We start from the raw sequence: 21,975 nt of genomic DNA, 5'->3' as shown, positions 1-21,975 counted from the left end.
ATTACAGTTGCTAAAAGCCATGGTAGCAGAAGCACAGGTCACTGTGGGAACACAGAGTGAGAAGACCTAACTGGGCTTGGGTTAATAGGAAGGCTTCCCCATGTATGGGAGGGTCTAATGATTAAGATTTAGCCAGACAAAGGTAGAAAGGGAAGAAGAGAAAATCTAGACAAAAGGAACAGTGTAAAGGACCAAGGGATGAAAATATGTAGAGGTAGATAGAGACAGAGACAGAGATAGAGTGATAGAGAGACAGAGAGCGAGAGGAGAGAGAAGAGAGGAGAGAGGAGACTGGAGCCCCAAAAGGATTTGTGCATGGCTGGACCTTGGTTGGTGACCAAGGAAGGAAGTGGGGTGCTGGAGAAATAGGTAAGGGCCAGTTCCAAGGGGGCCCTCTTGCCAAATTCTGGATTCTAGACCTATGTTAGGGACAATGTGGTGCTATTAATTTGATCACAAGAGGAAAGGGAAAGTGATAAGGTCTGTTATTAAATTGTGAAGGGTGGAAGTTTTTAAAAGAGCAAATCCCAGATATTTCACATGAAATGCTTCAGTATGTGTCCCTAACACTTAAGGTCTTTTAAGAAATAACATAACCACAAGGCCATTTCCACACTTTGCAAAATTAATATTAATTCCTTTTGTCATCTGATACCTGGTCCATATTAAAATTTCCCCAGTTGTCAGCAAAATGTCCTTGGTTTCACACTTGGTTTGCTTGAATCAGGATGCAAAAAAGGATCATTTCAATATTTCTTAAGTAACTTTTTATTTCATAGCAATTCTTCCCTCTCCCTCTGCCATTTTTTTAAATGTCATTGTTTTGTTTGAGTACTTAACTGGGTCATTTGACCAGTAGAATTCCCTCATTTCAGACTGGAACAAGGTGAATGCTTGCTCATGGTTTCATTTAATTTACAACATGCTTTTTTATGCATTTAGAAATTAAGAAAGCATCTCAAGGAACTTATAGTACATAAGTTCTTACTTTATCCAGCCATGTACACATGACTGTCAACTATGTGCTGATTCTCAAGGTGCCCTGAATACAGCCAGTTACCAGGTTTCTTCACTTGGCTCTTTCCTTTTTTCTCTCTCTTGCATTTACCAGGTTTAGACACAAGGGGGTGAGAGAACGCCCAGTGTTGCTCTTCTGACAGTCCCCAGGTTGGGCTTTCTAAATGAAGGTGCAGGGAGCCACCACCAAGTTACAGAATCAGTTGGAATAACTGGTAGGTACACACCCAAGGAAAAGCCCACAGAAAGAGCCGTGCTCCAATTTACCACTTAACAAAACCCTTCTTTATTGATTTCCCAGCTTGGTAAGGATGGCTTAAGTAATGTAATCCAGGTTTTGCATTTTTACAGAATTATATTTTTAAGAGACTTCAAAGCAAGAATTATCCACCCACCCTAAATCAGTGTGTAGACTCTTCTTTTGTGTGTTCTCATTCTATCTGGGTTATATCACCCTGAAGAATAAAATATTTATTAGGTATTCAATAATGCAAAATCATGTGCAAAGAGATTGTCCTTCAACCCCAAGTGTTAAGCCAGACACTGAGATGATTTGAATGTTAGTATGATTTATTACCTTTTCTGCCAGGGACAGCACAGTGCTGGCCTGAATTATAGCCACTTGCTCTTCATTTCTTAAATTCTGTGGCGGGGGTTGAAGGGTGGGGAGAAAGAAAATAAGCTGAAAACACTTTTTGACATTTATACTATCAGAAGATACTGCCTAACTTGCCTGCCACATACGCATGCATAGAACATTCACAAACGGCCTATTCTATTTAGTAATAATTCCTAACAAAGAGTTCATTCAAAACCTGTAAAAAGTACATTAAATGTGATGGTTTTATATCTCTAGTGCTGACTTGGTTTTGTTTCACTGTAAGCATACTGCATGAATAGTCATAAGAAAAGCAGAAAGCAAAATGAAATAAAGATAGTGGGAAGCAGCCACACAGCACAGGGAGATCAGCTCAGTGCTTTGTGACCACCTAGAGGGGTGGGATAGGGAGGGTGGCAGGGAGACGCAAGAGGGAGGAGATATGGGGACAAATGTATATGTATAGCTGAGTCACTTTGTTATACAGCAGAAACTAACACACCATTGTAAAGCAATTGTACTCCGATAAAGATATTAAAGAAATGAAATAAAGAGTAATCCCTTCATAGCAGTTTGATGTGATTTAATCGATTTTCTTCTCTCCTTTGGTAATTTTTCAAGGGAAAAAAATAGTGTGACTACTTCAACCTACATACATCATTCATCTAGTATCTCAATGAATGGTCCTCCCACTGAATTAATATGCCTTGACCCTGTCTGGAAGGTGTTTTTAGAAAGAAAAGAGATTATAGTTTCCTAGTGCATTTTTATGGGGCTGCCACCAACCCTACTGTTTAGCAGCATTTGCAACTGCATGACTGATTAATTTCACCCCCATACCTCCCAGCAACAGTCAGAAGGTAATTAGCACACTCCATTGGCATTCAAACCTGAAACCTGCGCATGAAAAGCACCTTACCAGTTCCCACTTCTGCCACTACCTTCCAGAGATCCTTACAATCCCTCAGCTGAGTGGTTTGATAGACTGCTGATTCTTTTCCAGAAGCCGCATGCTTAAGTGAACCTGCTGTCTCACTTGCTATTATTTTTTTGTTTTTTTCTATTTATTTATTTAATTGAAGTATAGTTGATTTGCAATGTTGTGTTAGTTTCAGGTGTACAGCACAGTGCTTTAGTTATACACATATATATGTATAACTACATATATACATGTATATATATGTGTATAGCTACATTTTCAGATTCTTTTCCCTTATAGGTTATTACAAAATACTGAGTATAGTTCCCTTCACTTGCTACTGTTTTACACGTAATGCATTGGCAAGTATTTCTTGCTTCTCTTTAGGCAAATGCATATCTTTACTGTACTTAATCAATTCATGACTTACCCCGTTATCACCCAAGATATCAAGCTGCTTTATGAGATCAGGGATGTTCACATCCTGCAAAATCAAGGAGATCCATTCAAGTCGTGGCTTACCATTCTATCAGTGCCTGCCTGAACCTTGAGTTAGAGAGGACATTTTGAGACCTGCTCTTCCTTGGTTTGTTTTCCATCAGGCACAGCTGGTTTTACATTTCCACTTTGCTTCCTATAAGCTGTGTGAACCTGGGAAAACTACTTAACAGTGCATTTTCAATTTCGCCAACTGCAAAATAAATACTTTCTTCATAGGCTGATTTGAGGATAAAGAGATTGTACATGAAAGCGTCTAGGATGTACTAAGGACTCAGGATTTGCTCAATAACTTTTTTTCTTATAATTGTTGAAAATTGTTTCAACTGTGGTAGATTTCAAGTATTAAGAAAAGTAACAGGAAAGAAATTTAAATAACCAACCAATTTCATTCTAATTAATGGAATTCTGACCTGGTTGAGATTTTGACTGCCACATAGAAAACTACAGAGCAGTTCTATTTTTTAGGTGTTTAGCATTAATTCCATCCTATGGAAAACAGCTAATTTTTATTATAGTCCCTGAGTCAATTTGAAGCAGCTGAACTCCATTTAAAAGAGTTCCCTTGTATATAAACTACATGCACTGATTAGGTTGTTTGTGATTTATCTAAAAACAAAACATCTAAGGAAAAGACAAAGTAAAGTGCTTCTCATTGAATTAGAGTTGAATCAAAAAATTGCTTTGGTTTACAAATTTTCAGGCAGCCCAGGAAGGCCAGAAGTTTAAACAACATGAGAGTGGTTTAAAACAGAAGTCAAAGAAGCACAATTTTCGACCTAATTTCCCCCACATTAGTACCACTTTCTCCTTTTACTCAGGTTCAGTTAACAGTTTAGCAGATCCCTACTGCCAGAAATACAGAAGTCTAGCTCAACTCAGAGGTAGAGAGAAAGCAACTAAAGCAGGTATATTTGGCAGCTCAGAGTGGGAACAGGAAGGGCCATGCAGAAGGTAAGGAGAACAGCGGGAGGCTTCCTAGCCTTACCACTGGAATAGTCAGTCACTATGTGATTCTGTTACATTGAAGGACAATATATTTTCCAGGAGATGGAGCCACCTCCACTCGACCTTAATATTTAAAATGTATTCCAATATCACTAAAGATGAAATTATATTTTGTCTAAGTGAGCAACATGTTATAATCCCCAAGGCCTTCCAAAAGTGAAATCCTCCCTAAAACACCCATATCAAAAAAGATGGTGGGCAAGATGATTTCAAGCTTTCTTTTAGTACTGAAATTCCAAGATGATGAATTCCATAGCAGTTAGAACAGCACAACAAAGGGACTCAACAAATACCTTTTTATCTGGCATCCTTGAGATATGTTTCTTAAAATATTGAATTTATTTAATATTTCTTCCAGATAATCAAGGGTAATTATCTTAATATTTTGATTCTGTATCAATCTTTATGTTACTGTTCTAAATAATCATGGCTTCCTAGTTTTTTGTTTTTGTTTTTTTTTGCTGTTACCATTCATACATCTGTCACACATTTATTTTGTGTATGTTCTGTCGATTTTCCCATAGATGTGACTATTTTCAGTTCCTACATAGTTTGCATCAAAATGACAACCAGTGACCGAAAGACAAAACAGTCACAAACAACCTCCCCTTTTCCAATTCCCAGTTTTTCTGTCTACAACATACACAGGGAAACATCTGCCTACCTTGACACCTTCTTTCATACAGTAGATCTGTAGAGCACTCACACCATCTGAGAATGGGTGAATTTGCAGATTAAATGGAGGGGATCGTCTCTCTCTTTCCTTGAAATACAGTGAAGAATATGTGGGAATTAAAAAAAAAAAAGCAACAACTGATTAATCACTAAACCAGTTGTCTGTGGCCTCTATGCTATTTCAGCAGCTTATCAATGTGCCATTTGGCGAAAAAAAAAAATCGAACTCAAGATCTTCATGCTTGAATTTAATGGAAAAGAACTGATAAGTCAACTAAGAGATGTGGGAGAAGAATTTAACATGGTGTCATCCAGTTTTGCAAATTTTTTTCTTTTTTTTTTTGCGATATGCGGGCCTCTCACTGCTGTGTCCTCTCCCACCGCGGAGCACAGGCTCCAGACGCGCAGGCCCAGCGGCCATGGCTCGTGGGCCCAGCCACTCCGCAGCCAGTTTTGCACATTTTTGGATCAAGGAAATGTGGGAAGTGGAGTTCCATTTTAAACTACATGAATATTTAGAGCTTTCAGGTATCACAAAGAATGTTCTTCTGACCATGAAGTTTTATGGCAGCTCATGGTCTTTTGCATATTCAATCCACTCAAGCTTTATTAGTAAGATTTGTGGGCTACCAAAGACGACTTAACTCTTCTTCACTGAAGCATACCAACTACTAGCTTTATCCAAACCTAATGTAAAATAACCTCAGAAGAAATTGTTGGCGAAATAACAAAGAAATCAAACGGAAAATTTTCTTATCCTTTACATATCATGCACATTCAACCAGACCCTACGCCAGATTCTCCATGATACAATCAAAATCTGATTTGATTGATATGTTTTACTTAAAAACAAAGACTGAAACTTGGTCAAATTAAACAAATTATTTCCTAAAACAAATTACCTTGCTTCTTAGCCTTTTGCATAATGCATTACAGAATAAAAAGTTTACTTACAGATTCAAGGGTCTACCAATAAAATATTTGTGTATATAGTACATTTTAAAATATAATTCTTGAAGTAATATTTTCCTGAGTCAGAATTCAATGAAGGATGGAAATGATTATTTAAAAGCAATGAAATATTGATAAAGTTTGAAATACATTATTCAAATTATTTAAAAATTATTCATTAGCCTTGTTCATAAAGGCAACAGTGTTGTAAAGTACAGTATCTGAACAGACAATTCTGAGTTGCATCAGTGCTTCACCACGTACTAGTCACAGGACTTGGGCAAGTTATTTAACCTCAGTTGCCTCATCTATCAAATCTGGGTTGTGGTTGTGAGGTCCAACGAGAGTATGTATCTGAAATGCTTAAGCTAGTACCTCACACAAAGAACGGGTTCAGTGCATGTTAATATTTTTATTATCATTATCATCATTTCCTTACTTCTAGCTCTAGATTTCGAAACTCCAGCAGCTCATTCTGGTCTCTGGCATCCTGCAGTTCCTGTTGGAGCCGGTGATTTTCTGCCTCTTGTTTTTCTATCTGATAAAGTAAATCCTCAAGTTAGGTGGACATTGCGAAAAGCATCTACAACTTTGCAAAGCAAGCATGGACAGCATTCATTTACACGGTGAATAAATCGTCTAGACCATGAAAAAAGTCCCAAGTAGATGTGAATAAAATAAATCTTTGGTTTTCCCTCTATTTATCCTTTGGTTGAGTTTTTCGGGTCATAGAAGAAAATACTGGAGGATGCCTCCATTCATTGAGATAAAGTCTAGGGACCCTATGAATAGTGAATCTGTCCCTTGCTGTCTGGGACAGTGTCCAAGAACTAGATTTAATGGTGCAAATAATGGAGACTGACACCTCTTATTTCTGGAGTTACAAGTTGTTGAAGAAATATTTTTTTAAAACAGCTCTGATCCTACACAAAAGTTTGTTGAATTCTAGTTACGTGCAAAATAAAGCTGAAGTCCTCAATGGAATTCAAAAACCTTAAGAATCTGCTCACCAGATTTAGGTGTTATCACTGTCATGTCTACACACACACACACACACACACACACACACACACACACACACACTCACATGTGATCACATACACTTGAATCTAGAAACCCAGATCTACCCTATGTTCTGGTTACTCCAGGAGCTCTGTCTGTGCTCACCTCTGCCTGAAAAGGGCTCCCCCACTCCCTTTTCTACATGAGGAAATCCTATACTTCCTTGATGTCTCCTACCATAAGAGCCTTCCCCTGGCTCCTTAATCCAAAGTGACAACTCTCCCTTCTGTTTTCCCATAGGGCTTTCCTGTAGGACATCTAGTGTAACCTGATGAAGCATGGAATTAAGTTAGTTGTGTACAAACCTGCCTTGCCCTGTACACAGTGCCCATGTCCACAAGGGATCAGAACATTTCCATGATTTGCAATAGGTTTGGGGCTGCCTTCGATATTAGCTGTGTGGGTGGGCCTTCTGTACAGTAACTTTAAAATCTTGAATTTAGAAATAAAAAATCAGGGGCTTTTTAATGTAGGGTGAATCTTACTTTCTCAAGGATAAACACTGAAGTAGAATGTTTAGCTTTATTGTCACTTTGGTTTTCTTTTACTCTTAGAAGCCTGAGCTCAAAAAATTCCCCTTTTAGCCCAAAGAAATCAAGACCAAAGAAAATCAGAAAGAAGACATAATGGGAGTTATTTTTTAGATGATAAATAAGTGTAATAACACTTATTACTGGGTATCTTGGAGACTACTAAAATCTTCTTTTTCTCATGGTCTCCTGATATAGAAAAATTATAGAAAAATAAAGATGGGGGAAAGTGAGATACTATGTAACATTAATTTATGTAGCCAACTCAAGTTTTTTCCACTAGATTTTTGTGGTCTAGTAAACTTTTGAAAGTTTTTAGAAGTTGACTATTTCCTAGAATCTTGGATTGACATCAGAGATGGGATATTTGGGGAGATGCCTGGCTCTGGTGGTTAGCACTAGCCATAATATTAGTGGTTCACAGGTGGCTACAATTCATAGACCAGGGCTAATGTCCATAAAGTTTCTTTATAGGAACCCGTAACCTTTCTGAGAGTACCAGTCCTCAATCCTGGAACACCCACCCCCCTTCTATACATCAGCTCTGTCTCTCATCATATAGAAAGTGAGACAGGACCAGAGGGAGGGGAGGACAAGCGTCTTCTTTACCTTTTCATGCTTACCAGGGTGTTGCAGTTAACTTTTATTACTTGTCAAGGCTAGTGAAGATTGGCAGAAACAATCCTAAAATAATTTCTATATAACTCTACATCACCCTACAGAATTATTTCCCTTTTTCAAATGGGCTTTCAAATTCTCTTTCTGTCAAGAATAATATGAGATTATTTTGTAATCGTTTCACATCATCAAAGGGAAATACCAAAGGAAAAGCCACGTTTGAACTTAAAATGATCTCTGTTGTATTTCACTGCCCCTAATCAAAAGTCTATGTTCAGCTAACCCAAATTAATTCTATCTACTGGGCCGAAACCAAGCCTTTGCATCTTGATTTGTTCCAACCTCCTGGAAATGCTCTTTTGTGCTCTGGATGCATCTTTTGAAATGTTCTTTCATAAAAAATAAACAAACAAGCAGCGAACATTAGCAAAAAATTAACAGTAAGAACACAGTCTATGCTAGGTTGCAGCAGGTCCTTGCACAAAATAACAGGTCCTATTCACAGGGTGCTCTTGTAGATGGACAACCACATAGGATGTGTGCATGTGTGGGTGTGTGTATATATATATATATATATATATATACGTACAGTACATATACAGTATATATATATGGGTAACAAATCAATAGGTTTCAGGGATCACATCCTTTCAAGTCGGCACAACGCCCAGCGCAGAGCCATGCACACCACGTGCCACTCAACTGATGGTGATGGCAGTGACAGAGATGCAGTTGGGCACTCAGCAGAGGGGAGCACAGCGCCAGAAAAGCCTCCCCGTCCCCTAGCCCCTGTGCCACTCCTGAGAGGACCCCCTGCTGCTCCTGGATCTCTCATCATTCTCTCCTCTGCCCCACTAGGGTGTTGCGCCCCACATACCTTTTCTAAAAGCTCCTGGTTTCTCTTAATGAAAAGTTGTTTATCTTCTACCCAGTGTGAATCCTGTTTGACAAAGAATATCGCGCAGTCAGCATTTCAGAGTGGCATGAAAGAGCGTGTGTCGTCAAACCACTTTGCCAGAGCCGTCTTCTCTCCACCCGGATTGTTTGCCTGCCAACGACTGGTAAATGACACCCACCCCGGCCTGCTCCTCATTCCAAGACATTGGGGCCAAAGTTGCCGGGAAAATTTAACCCCCTTTTTATTGTCACTCACTATCCCTATCTTTTTAAGTCTGAATAATCCAGGACCAGCCTTCTGGGGACTCAGAAGTGACCACACAGGCAAAAAGTGAAAAGGGTCAGAATGCACACAGGCTAGATACATATGGATGGAAAACATTAAAATGCAGAACCATAAATGTAGCATAGAGGCAAAGAATGCAGCTTGAGGGGTGGGTCTTGGTCTTAGCAGCTCATGACCACTCTAGGCTATGTGTACAGGGCTCCTCTTCCTCTGGCATTCTCTCTCTTGCCCAGCCTCATTCACTGTTGTAGGTGGGTTCACACTCTGGCCAACCAAACACCAGGGACAGAAACAGAGAGTTGAACATTCTGACACAGTTTGAGAAAGGTCACTGTGGAGAGCCAAGCCGTGTCCTGGATGGGCCCATGCACAGGGTGATCTAGAGGAAGGTCAGTTTGAATTGTCTGCATCTGCAGAAGTGGGAGCAACCAAATGCCTACCTGCCCTTTCTGAGCCAGAGTCGCTTCCAGATCTTCAATTTTGGCTTTATACCTTAGCACCTCTGCCTGGAGTTGCTCTTGAGCCTAGTGAAATCAAAATTCCAGAACTCAGTACGTAAAATGGCAACTCAAAATTTTTCTTCCCCTCATGTTCCTTGATTAGAACTCAACAATTGAGGAAAAAAAAAAAAAAGAATTTTCTATCACCAAAGAATATTTTCAATCTATTTTTACAACCTAAATTCTCTGTGTACAATTTTCAGTGGCTCCCTTTACCATCAGGTTAAAATTCAAACTGTTTAGCTTAGGATTCGAGAACTTCTCTTGTATTTCCAATCTTTTCCCACCACTATCAATGCAGGGTCCATCCCTTACCTGCTGGTGATCTCCTTGTTTCCTAAATATGCCTTGTACCTCTCAGCTTCTCTCTTTATTTGAACGACTTCCCCTTCTGGAAAGCCTTCTCCCATTTTGCCTCCTCAAAATCCTTCTGTTCTTTTGAAGCCAACTTTGTGCCCTATATTTAAATCTAAATCCAAATCTATGTATGTAGGTATGTATATATGTATCTATCATGTGTTTTGTGTGTGCCCGCACATGTGTGCACATCAGCAGTTTGGGACACTGATTTGTATGAAACAACCTTACTTCATTTAGCCTAGTAATTTTTTAGATTCACTTGTATTCTCTCTTAATATGATCCTACTTTTTGTGAAAAATAGCTTTTTTTGTTTTCTGGTCATACAGATATTTTTTTTCCTTGTCTTATGATCTGGATAGGTTCAACAAAGTTGAACAAAATCAGTGATGATAAGTATTCTTTTCTTATTATTCGCTGTGAGGAGAATATTTCTTTGGACTGTTAAGTATTATATTTAGTGTTAGCTTCTTTACCAGGTTAAAAAATTCCAAGCTTCGTTTGTTAAGAATTAATTTAACTTTGTTGGCGCAGTGGTTAAGAATCCACCTGCCAAAGCAGGTGACACGAGTTCGATCCCTGGTCCGGGAAGATCCCACATGCCTCGGAGCAACTAAGCCTGTGTGTCACAACTACTGAAGCCCGTGTGCCTAGAGCCCGTGCTCTGCAACTAGAATCCACCACAAAGAGAAGCCCGTGAACCACAACGAAGACCCAACGCAGCCGGAAAAAAAAAAAAAAAAGAACTATTTTAACTTTGAATGGGTGTTGAGTATAACCTATTTTTTTGCCTTGTCTTGAAGTGATTAGGTCTTCTGTTTTCACTGATACTTTTTCATCTATACTAACTATTTTTGCATTTCTACTTTCTTTGAATTTACTACTCTTTTCCCAACATCTTGATTTGTTTTAGACTATTTTGCTCAGAATAGTTAAGTTGTCTTACTTTAATGGCCATAAACAATGCTAAACCTGTATTTTGATGGGAAAGTGAGACTAGAGAAAGAGAACTGGGTTCTATGTCATCACCTCTCCAAAAAACAAGGCATATGCTATTATTTCAATTGACCAATCCTACGCTGCTAAGAATGGGTAGTAAATACTGATAAAGGAATCCACAACTCTTACAGTATTAGGGCACAGACATGAAAGCACACACACACACATCCCTTCCTAATGATTGCTTACGTGTCTATTCCAAATCACGGTCGGTTTTCTTTAATGTTTGCTCTCTATGTATGTGTATGTGCATGTATGTATGTATGCTACCATTTAAAATATAGCTATAATATCTATCCTTTCCCACTAACCAACTAACAGTAGTTCCTACAACACTCCTCAGTACATTGTAGGCCTTCTAATTAGGAAGTAGGATAAAATCACTGGATGGTCACACTCTTTCTTGCCCCAAGTAAACTAACCTATAAGGAAGTTATGGCATAGTGGTTATGACTGAACTCAGAAAGACGAGGTTCATATCCTAGCTTTCATCTAAGCTACATACCCTGGTTTTAACCTAACTAAGCTACATTTAACTTCTACTAGGCTACTATTTCCTCTCCTGTAAAAAGGAGTTAATAATAGCATTTAACTCATAGAGTTGTTTTAGGATTACATGAGATAATGCATATAAGGTACTCAGTACAATGCCTAAAACACAGCAACAACTCAATAAATGTCAAGTATTAGTACTGTATGTGGCTTTTTTAAAAAACAGACTTATGAGAGGCAGTTGCAACATAATGGAAAAAACAACTGACCCAGTATGATATGACTTGGAATCCCAATTTTGCATTTATTAGCTGTGTGATCTGGGGCAATTCAATTAACCTCTCTGAGCCTCAAATTCCTCTTTTATAAAATACCCACCTTAGGGGGCTGGCACAAGGGTTAAGTGAGATATTGTTAGTGACAATTCTCAGTAAGCTGTCAATGTAATGCTGTGCACTTATTAACTAAGAAAAAGAACTGGCTAACCATTGCTTTAGAAAGATAAAAGTTTTCTTTTTTATTAAGCAAGAAACTAAAAAACATGGATTACCAAAATTCACCATTGTTTAGCTTTGAAAATATAAGTTTTCAAATAGCAAAAATAAGAATTATGTACTCAACTATCTTTAAAGGAACAAAAGCATCGATCTAAGCTGGTTCTAATGTCTCTAGATCCAAGGTTTGTTGACATAAAAGATAAAGCAGTTCAAAACTGCAGTGGAGAGAAGGGTACAGAGAAAGCTACCCTATTGGTACTTTTATGTCTGCAATACTTTTATGCTATGACTGTCGCAAGCCTATTCAGGGCACTCTCCCAGATGTACACTAACCTTGGCTTCTCTTTCAGCATCAATGATGCCTCCAGTCTGCTCCTGCAAGAGGGCATAGGCTCTTTGGAGAGCCTGGTACTCTTTTGTTAATTGTCGGAATCGTAGCTCAGATTCTTCAGCTGCTAGACTCTTGAGGTTAAAAAAAAAGTCGAAAAATAATTATGTTCAGGTCCTGTGTTCAATGTGAAATATTAGCATTTGTCCATTTTTTAAAGAGAAATAAAGGTTTGTATGATATTGAATTCTATGTGCTTTTATTCTTAATTTTAAAGTATGTGTATGGGCACAAATACTATGACACTTTCCAGATGCGCATTTCAGAAATATTTAAGTATTCATTAATAAGATAAGCATTTGCTTATTTATACCTTTCTGATTATTACCCATTTGGGCTTGGATTACAGACAATTTTGGATCCAAATGAGAAAAATGTACACCCAGATTTTGGATCCAAATTTGAGGAGATGGTAATCAGAGTTTTAGTTTCAGTTCCTTTCAATACATTCATATCTAACAACTTCTTCCCCAGATAAATTATAAAAACGTAGTTTTACAGTGTTAGGTCCCAAACTTCAGAGCATAATACAATCATCAAGGCGTTCTGTGAAAAATGCAGATTTGGAGGTTCCACCCTCAAGATCCTGAGTCAGGAGCTGTGTGGTCCAGGAACTTTCATGGTAATTGAACCCCCTAGATAGTTCAGATGAAGGTGGCAAACAAAGAAACTTGGCTAAACACTGTCTTAGACTTATTTAAAAGCTGTTCCTCTAAGCTTCTTCTTTGGTTCACGCCTCCTCTGGATGAAGAATCTGGGAGAATAATTTTATTTTGAAAGAAGTCTTCAAGTTACAGAGCTGAACTTCAGAGAAGTTTCTACAAGGGCTACATAACATAGGTGAAGCTATTTCTAAGAGGTAACAAAGTCAAGCACAGTCTCAAAATTGGTCACTATTATGAGATTATGAGCTGTTCATAAAGCAGATAAAAAGGTTTTTCTCCCCCTTCAAGGAAAGATGTGGTGACAATATCACAAAAGGAGAGAGAAGTGAAAAAGCTTACTTCATCCAAGTCATCATCAGGAGTAGCTGGTGTTCGGTCTGTTCTAAATGAGGCCATGGATGATGTTTCTGAATCCATGGAGTCCTCATCGTAGCCAATAAATGGGTCCAAAACAGGCCTCTAATGGAGGGACAGTACATATTTACCAATAAAACTAACAGTGGGGAAAGTCAACATATTATTAAAGCACTGTCAACTGGCAAACATGCAAATGAACAGAGAAGACATAGATCTTTTAATGCTTCTTTGATGAAATAAACATATTAGGCATGAACACAATAATTCCAATAAATGTTTGTCCTACGTTATTTCACTTCTGATATTTCAGAGGAAGATTCATTAATATTTGGGCTCTTCATAAAAACACTGTATCCTCTTTTATGTTACATTTTATACCATGATGATTTTATGTCATTTACTCTGTCCAGTATTTAAAATATAATTAAGGAATTCTGAAAGTCCAGGCATCTATGGGAAGGGATTATCAACTCATATCATCTAATTCCACATCCAAATCAAATGATGCAATTGTTAAAAGCAAAAATGAAACACATTGACAAATTAAATAACAAAACTTTGTGGATTATAAGAGGCTATACAGATATTCATGGATTGAGAGTATCATTATCAATAATATTGCCCATGTGAATAATGAAAATATATTAATCAATTATAGGATGGGTACCAGATGCTAATATTATTCAGGGGAGACATCAAATAATAATTATCTCTTTCATGTTCTTGGAGTGTGACTCTCCAGCTTGTCAGATAACCCTTTCTATGTCAAACCTAGTGGCTTCTTCACTAAGAGGAACTCATATTAAAGCAAATCCTTTCAGGTTAAGATCCACAACGCAATCATTTTTGGACTTCTGAGAACTGTCAAGAGAAGAGGTTTTCTTCTGGCAGATAAACCCCAGGGTTTGCTGCAATTCAGGAACATGTGATTTATCACATCTTTGCAGGAAGATTCCTTGGCAAGCCTCACTTCTCTGGCTATGTGTGTGGCAAAAGCCTGATAACCTAGTTTTCTCATTACCTTAATTGGCTTGGAACTTCTTCTATGCTTTCTCCTACGAATGAGCTTTTCCCGGTCCTGGAAAATAGATTAACGACTTTTCAGATCTTGAGTTGGTACATATCTCCCCGTAGGGTTTTGGGGTTTTTTTTTTCCCCAAAGACAGAGTTGTTTTTCCCCTGAGGCATTACATATTTCTATTTAAAATAAGATTATGTTTTGTAAATTCTGGCAACTTTGGGTTTGATACTTAAGTATTTTCAAAGGAAGGATATTCTACAACCTTTCCTGATTATGTGGATCTGAGAGCCACACAGTCAGGAAGTACACTGTGTACACTGTGTTGCTAATTGGATTTCAAGTGTGTTATACTTGAAATCAAGAACAAAATAGTCATTCATGTTCTCCCAAAGCACAATTCTTCAATTTTCTCAGATCCCAAATTATTTTAAATTTAGGTGTGGAAAAAAATATTATTTTATTTTAAAGAATAAAACATTCTTTTCACTTAATCACTTGAAAAGTATAGAAAGCTATCTTTTGACTATGCTTGGATCCTTGTTCTCACCTGTAGCCTCTGAAAATGGGACAGGGTATCTGCTTGGTTGGAATCATCTAGTGTTTTCTTTTTTTGGATGGGGGGTAGTCCTCGTTAGAATGTTCTGGGAAATTCAAAGAATATCTAGAAATAACGATCGATTTCTTAATTCATTCTTTTTGTGAAAGGAGATATCCTGGGACTTTGGTGTCCACCTGCTAAATACTCCATATACTTACTGTACAAATTCAAAAGTGGATGGAGGGACTTCCCTGGTGGTCCAATGGTTAAGAATCTGCCTTCCAATGCAGGGGACACGGATTCGATCCCTGGTCTGGGAGCTAAGATCCCACATGCTGCAGGGCAATCCCTTGTGCCACAACTACAGAGCCCACAAGCCACAACTACTGAGCCTGCGTGCTCTGGAGCCCGTGCACCACAACTAGAGAGAAGTCCACACGCTGCAACGACAATCCCGTGTGCCACAACTAAGACCCGACGCAGCCAAATAAATAAATAAATAAATACTTTTTAAAAAAGTGGATGGAATAAATGACACTTATGTCTTCTTGAAAGTCTAGTGGACATGCCTCAAAATTCTGTAAGAAACTTTTAGCTTAAACTCAGGATACTCAAAGCCAAGCAAATTCCTGGACTAATGAACCTGTGAGATTTATGAGTTATTAAGGATGTGGAAGTGAAGTGAGGGGCATAGAGCTTTGAAGCGCATGTTTAAGAAATAATCTGGTTAAGCCAGTGGTGTTAACTTTTTTGATCTTTCACCTTTATAAGTAAAAGTAATTTGATCATGCAACCTTAATATATCCAAAACTTTAAAAATTTATACTTAGATGACCCTCCAAATGTAACATATGCATTATAACATACACTCAACATGGAAACTTTTAAAAAGGTGAACCATAAATAATTATAAAGCAGAATTTATAATCTTTTCTTCCCTCAACGGCAGTAAATCATCTTGCTCACCTACTCTGGAGACTACTGCTTCAAACTCCCCCATCACTAGTTCACCTCTGTAAGCCTTGGCTTGGTCCTGAAGAGTGATCACAGATGTCATTCACAGAATAAAGACAGAGGCAAAGAGGAAAACCCAAACGCGTATACAGGTCTCAGCCCAAAGTTGTAGGTAACACAGGCCTCAGCCAGATGCAGATGGGAGTAACAACTGCTTTACCTACTTCAGCAGGTACTGAAGTCACAGTCAGAAGATCTGGACTGGAATTTCAGCTGTTATGTCATTATGATATTGTTGTTTATTCGACAAATATTTATTAAACTACCACTATGCGCCAGACACTGAATCAGGTGTTGGGAAACAAGAGACCTATGATCCTGTTATTGTAGGCAAAGTATTTAATCTCTGAGCCTCAGAATCTTGATACTGGAAAGGAATTATAAGATACATCACACAATCCACCTACTCACATTATAATGCATTTGGGAATTATTTTAATGTGCTTTGCAGCTATTATTTGTGTTACCAAAATTATTAACTGCTTCTAGTGTATGTTGATTTCTTGGCTACTTGTCCTTGGAAACAGCTTAGAGTTTATAGATTAATCAAGACCTACCCTTGTGAGCTCATCAATAATGTTCTGTTGTTCAATGACCTGAAGTTTTAGAAACTCTGTCTCTTGTTCTTCATTAGCTTGATCGAGGTCATTCAGAGATTTTAATTTCTTCAAGGGTGGATGAGATGTAATTTTTTCTCTCTGGGTTGAAAAAAAAAAAGAAAGTGCAAGTGGAGACTTTGAAAATCCCAAACTTCAGTGGTTAACATAAAATATCTGTAGAAACTTTATGAGGCTACAGCTAAATGTGAAAATGGCCCAGCTTCAATACACACACACACACCAACTAACACCCTCAAGTACATTTTGTCTTCTGTAATAGGTGGAAATCATTGGGAATGTCTGAAGATCTCTACAGCAGGACGGGAAGTCTGTGAAGGAGTACGTTAGCACGTCACCTCTATATATGATGAAAATGATGGCATCTGTTCTCAGTTACTATGCAAGATCTTAGGAGATGTGGGGTACCCACTGTACGGTTCCACAAAGTGCACGTTAGTGAAATTCCTGGAAGGAGGTTTCTATTTTTTTTATTTTATTAATTTTTAAAAAAGTTTTATTGACGTTTAGTTGATTTACAATGTTGTGTTAATTTCTGCTGTATAGCAAAGTGACTCAGTTATACATATATATATTCTTTTTCATATTCTTTTCCATTCTGGAATATCACAGGATATTGAATATAGTTCCCTGTGCTATACAGTAGGACCTTGTTTATCTTGGAAGGAGGTTTCTGTGGCTGAGGAGCTAGGTTGAAACTCTGCTTCTCTATTTTGGAGCTTTTGGAGAGTGTACAGATTCCTGGAAGTACTCTCATCATTCTGCAAAATTTAGAAACCCCACAAAATTCAAAGCCAGCAACCTTCTCTTGATTTCTTCCTTATGTGTTCCTTGCTTACATAAGGGAAAAATCTAAGCTTTCACAAATAGCATTGTATTTTAAAAATAAACTGGGAAAGACCAGGAAGTTAGGTTAACAGAGTAATAAAAAGAAAGAAGCTGCAGTTTTGCAGAGTCTGTGGTACACACCATTTCTGAATTTTCCTTGGTAACGGCTTTTAGTTTCTCTTCCATGCGCTGCAAAGACACCATCAGTTCATCGTTTCTCTTGGCGAGGCACTTGTTCCTTTCCAGAAGAGGTTTACATTGTTTTTCGGTTTCCCGCACGCGTTTTAACTGGGAAGACATGACAATGTGTCCCTTGTGTTTAGAGGCTGAAAATGACTTCATTATACCAAGAGCCACCAAAAAGAATGTAAAATGTAAGGCACAGAGCATATTTTAAACACAAACATCCAAAAATGACGTAAAAAATCCCTAATACTAATAAGAAAATGAACGCACAAGAGGAAATGGGCAAAAGACAAAGGGCAAATCACACAGGATACCCAAAAGGCCAATAGATATTTGAAAAGTTACTCCACCTCATTAGTGAGAAGGAAAATAAAATTGAAAATCCTACAATAAGAATATACCTCACACCCACCAAAATGACCAATTATCTTTGCATGTTGACAAAGACATGGAGAAACTACAACTCTCATACATTGTTGGGGGAAATGTGGCTATTAAGACAACTGTGGAAAACTGGTAGCAACTGCTGAAGCTGACTGCATGCATACTCTATGATCCAGTAATTCTGCTCCTTCATATATTCCCCCCAGACATGAGCAAATTTTCTCACCAGGACATGTAGCAGCACCATTAACAGCTATAAATTGTTATGAAACAACATTAATGTCCATTAACAATAGATGAATATATATATTTAACATATAATTGTATATACATATCATATATTGTTTATACTTTTACAATAAATATATACTTATATCGTATATAACTGAATATGATAGAAAGTGAAAATAAATGAATTCTACATGCAACACAGTGGATGACCCTCACCAATGTAATGCTGAGCAAAAAAGTCCGACACAAAGGAGTAATTATCATATGATTCCATTTACAACACATTTTGTTGTTGTTGTTGGTTGGGCTGCACGGCTTGCGGGAATCTTAGATCCCCAACCAGAGACTGAACCCAGGCCCCAGTAGTCAAAGTGCTGAGCCCTAACCACTGGACCGCCAGGGAATTCCCTACAACACGTTTTAAAAATGGCGATAGACATCTATAGTGAGAGAATTCAGTATAGTGGTTAACTTTAGAAGGATGGTGATTGAAAGAGGTCACACAAAGGGGAAGTTCTGAGATGTTGGTAATCTTCTACTTATTCATCTGGGTAGTGGTTATATGGGTGCTTCACATTGGGCATTTTTACTGAGCCATACCTTTATTACTTGTGCACTTTTCTTTATTGTGCTATACTTATATAACATCGTATATACTACTATAACAAAATGTTTAAAAAATAATAAAATAAAATAAATTTGCTTAGAACTCACCAATTCATTTCGTTCATCTCCAAGCAAGGTATTCCTGTCTTCTAATTTTCTTATAGTGGCGTTCAACTCAGCTATTCTCTTTTGATTTCTTCGCAAATCCTACACGTGAAAATTAAAATTATTATTTCTTCAATAATACTTTTCACAAAATTTTAGAATACTGCTCATAAAAGTAATAGGCTTGGTTCCTTTCATTTGGTTCATGAGTTGAGAGTAAAATGTTCTCTTATTCAGAGAAGCGTAAATATTTACCCTATTCCAATCCCCAATACTCTCTGCTTGGGTTTAAGATCAAGCCTGTTTGAAATTGTAAATGAATTCCATGTGGCAGATACTCCCTGGAGCCCTGGCTCCTGGCAAAGGAAGTGGTACATGGTTGGATCAGTTTATGAGATCTGTGAGCTGTGAGACCAAGGTCACGCTGTGATTACATGAGGTTCATGGTTACATGAGGTTCATCCCTTGTGTCATGGCTGCACATTGCTTCCCAAAGCCTAGACAGATGTCCTGCTCTTACTCTTAGCCAAAGAGAGGATAGAGCAGGATATAGGGATGGGATTTGCAAATTCCTGCATACCCTGGAGAAAAAGGTCAGACTCAGAAGGCTGGTGCATTACTTTCATGTATAGAAGACAGTAGGTTATAGGATAGACTTCGTTGGTAGATTCTGCCCAGATCAGCTGGCTTCCCCACTGGCATAATAGTCATGGAATCACTTCACACGCAGCAGTCATAGATTAAGTCTGTGCTCTAGAGTCCATAGGACATATATACTTGCAATTCCATTATCATCTTACATTTTGATAGTGCTGTACTGTTGGCAAAGCAGTTTCACACACACTCTATTCCTTGATTCACAATATCCTAAAGGATTCAGCAGAACCGGTAAGATTCAGGGAGGTCGTAAGTTGTTCAAGGTCTATACTAATATGTATCGGATGCTGTGTGCCAGACACTATGTTCTATATTTACATATCTTTTCTTCTAAACCTTAGACCAGCTCTGTGGAGTACCACTATTGCCTCTATTTTACAGATGAGGAAACTCTGAGCAGCCAAAGGATCTGCCTAAGGTCACGCATCAAACAGCAGATCCAGGATTTAAACTAAAGGGTATGACTCTAGAGCTCATTCTCTTGACAATTTTACTACACTGCAGCTAAGTGTCAGTGACAGAACTAAAACTTACATCTGCTGAATCCTAGTTCAGTATTCTTTCCGCCACCTACTGGGATATATGTATACATATATATATATATACACACATATATTCATAAATTATTTATTAGTTAGTTCTAAGTACTACTTCGGAACCTACCTCTGCTCCTAAAAAATACATTGTCATCTTTTTTAGCACTAAATAATTCGCAAGGTATAAGATATGAAAGTAAACTATATGCAAGCTGATTTCTATCACTAAACTTCTGAAAATAATTTCTCATATAAAATGAGGAAACTCCAGGAAAATAAGTGTCAAACAATTAGACTTGAAGCTTTCAGATGATGATTATAAATGGTTTAGTCTTTTACACAGTTATACATTTTGACCCCTGTACATGATAACCATTTTTACCAATTTTCAATGCAATTGTCCACACAAGGGAAAATGACCAGTCTTGGCAAGAGGCAAAGTATTTTCATCTAATTTATGATTCTTATAATATGCTGATGTTTGGACGGGTATCACAGCTAGAAAAATTCTATAAAGGATTTTAAAAGATATGTAATTCTCTTGTGATCAGCTAATGCAGTACAGACCACTTTGTTGTCTATGAGTTTAGAAAACTCTGCTCCCAAGATACTTGCTTGTTTTATAGTAGGAGGTGGAATTGATTGCTCTGTAGTAAACAGGAAAAGAGCGTAAGTGAAAAGTAAAACTTAGGCGCTAAATAAAAGATGACTCCTGAGTTTTTAACTTCAACTTGAATAGACTTACAGGACTGCTGCAGTGTTCAGAGCCATCTCCTGCCCTTCCCGGAATTTCTCGTTTTGGACTGCTCATGTTACATTCGGCCTCCTTGACCAGAAAGAGCTGTTCATCCAAAGCCTCCTTCTGCAGTTGGAGTTTCTGTACATAGCCTGTTTGGGTCTCCAGTTCCTTTTCCAGGGAAAAGATGATCCTGTCCTTGGCTTTGATTTCATCCATCTGGATTAAATGACACCCATGACATTTTATTTAACAATGCTGCAAAGAAATGCATTTTTACAATGGTATGAGCTTAACTTTTGTTCTGCTGATTGATATAGGGAAAAAAATCATGAATATGACAAGTATACTGAATTCAGGAGTCAGACAAGGCAAGAATATGTAATGAACTGCCATCCTAGACTAATTAGGTGTCAAGGAGGGTAATTTTTTCTCTCTAGTATATCCTATGTAGGTGCTGTGATTCAATATATTGTTTGAAACAGTCTGGTTTGGTTGGATATGGAAAGCAAAAGTTAACTTTAAAACAGGTCATTAGTGTTAATATGGACAGATGCTAAATATTCTACTACAATGTTTCCCAGGACAATGTGTGATGTTACCTCCTGTTTGGGGGAATGACTTTTGAGTTCAGTTTAAATAGCAGTAACAACTATGAACAGGTCATTTGTAACTGAAGAAGCTACAGTATTTCCAGTAGCCTCATCATTTCCTAAGGCCAATATGTTCGCATTCAAGTGGTGAATTTGTCCTTCCATGGTTCATGTTGTATGGTTCTTTCCATTCCTATCCATTTTTCAGAGCAGCCAGTTCTTAGCAACCATTTTACTATTGTAGTCAGAAAATCATGGTTGGGACAAGAACCGGAATAGAAAATACCTGGTAATATTAGTTACTATTTTCCCACCTGTATCTGTGGGATATATTTATTGATTCCAACACTCATTTTTGTTAAGCCTGGGCATGGCCTCAGAAATACTTCTCAACTAAAGGCCAAAAGCATTTGATACCAGTTGATCAGAGTTCCACTGGACTGAAAACTTTTTGCCATCCCTGGGTGAGGGCTAGTGAAGTTAATATCTATAAACAATCTCTGAAGAAAGCATAGCCATTAGGTAAAACCTTTCTTCTCATTTCATCATATTCCATGAGAATCTTAAAAATGGAAATAGAATAGACACATTTAATGCAAACAATATTA

At 37.8% G+C, this 21,975-nt stretch overlaps 1 protein-coding gene across 2 annotated transcripts in view; it reads right to left on the bottom strand.

Moving 5' to 3' along the window:
* The window catches only part of JAKMIP2 (janus kinase and microtubule interacting protein 2), a 169,259-nt gene that overhangs the window by 28,055 nt on the left and 119,229 nt on the right, over window positions 1–21,975 (bottom strand). The window contains exons 4-16 of one of the 2 annotated variants that reach the window (XM_024738252.1): window positions 20,784–20,993; window positions 18,849–18,947; window positions 17,475–17,621; window positions 16,446–16,586; window positions 14,337–14,393; window positions 13,298–13,417; window positions 12,239–12,367; window positions 9,500–9,583; window positions 8,754–8,816; window positions 6,106–6,204; window positions 4,705–4,803; window positions 2,965–3,018; window positions 1,595–1,660 (exon numbers count right to left, since the gene is read on the bottom strand). In XM_024738252.1, coding sequence (XP_024594020.1) covers window positions 1,595–1,660; window positions 2,965–3,018; window positions 4,705–4,803; window positions 6,106–6,204; window positions 8,754–8,816; window positions 9,500–9,583; window positions 12,239–12,367; window positions 13,298–13,417; window positions 14,337–14,393; window positions 16,446–16,586; window positions 17,475–17,621; window positions 18,849–18,947; window positions 20,784–20,993 — 1,368 coding nt within the window. The remainder of the gene's footprint in view (window positions 1–1,594; window positions 1,661–2,964; window positions 3,019–4,704; window positions 4,804–6,105; window positions 6,205–8,753; window positions 8,817–9,499; window positions 9,584–12,238; window positions 12,368–13,297; window positions 13,418–14,336; window positions 14,394–16,445; window positions 16,587–17,474; window positions 17,622–18,848; window positions 18,948–20,783; window positions 20,994–21,975) is intronic. The other variant, XM_024738254.1, reaches the window with a different exon arrangement.

The sequence above is a fragment of the Neophocaena asiaeorientalis genome, unplaced genomic scaffold, assembly GCF_003031525.2.
Source record: "Neophocaena asiaeorientalis asiaeorientalis breed wild unplaced genomic scaffold, Neophocaena_asiaeorientalis_V1.1 scaffold404, whole genome shotgun sequence".
NCBI classification, from domain to species: domain Eukaryota; kingdom Metazoa; phylum Chordata; class Mammalia; order Artiodactyla; family Phocoenidae; genus Neophocaena; species Neophocaena asiaeorientalis.
The sequence above is the reverse complement of the archived record's forward strand: the minus strand, read 5'-3'. Positions and strand labels throughout refer to the sequence as shown.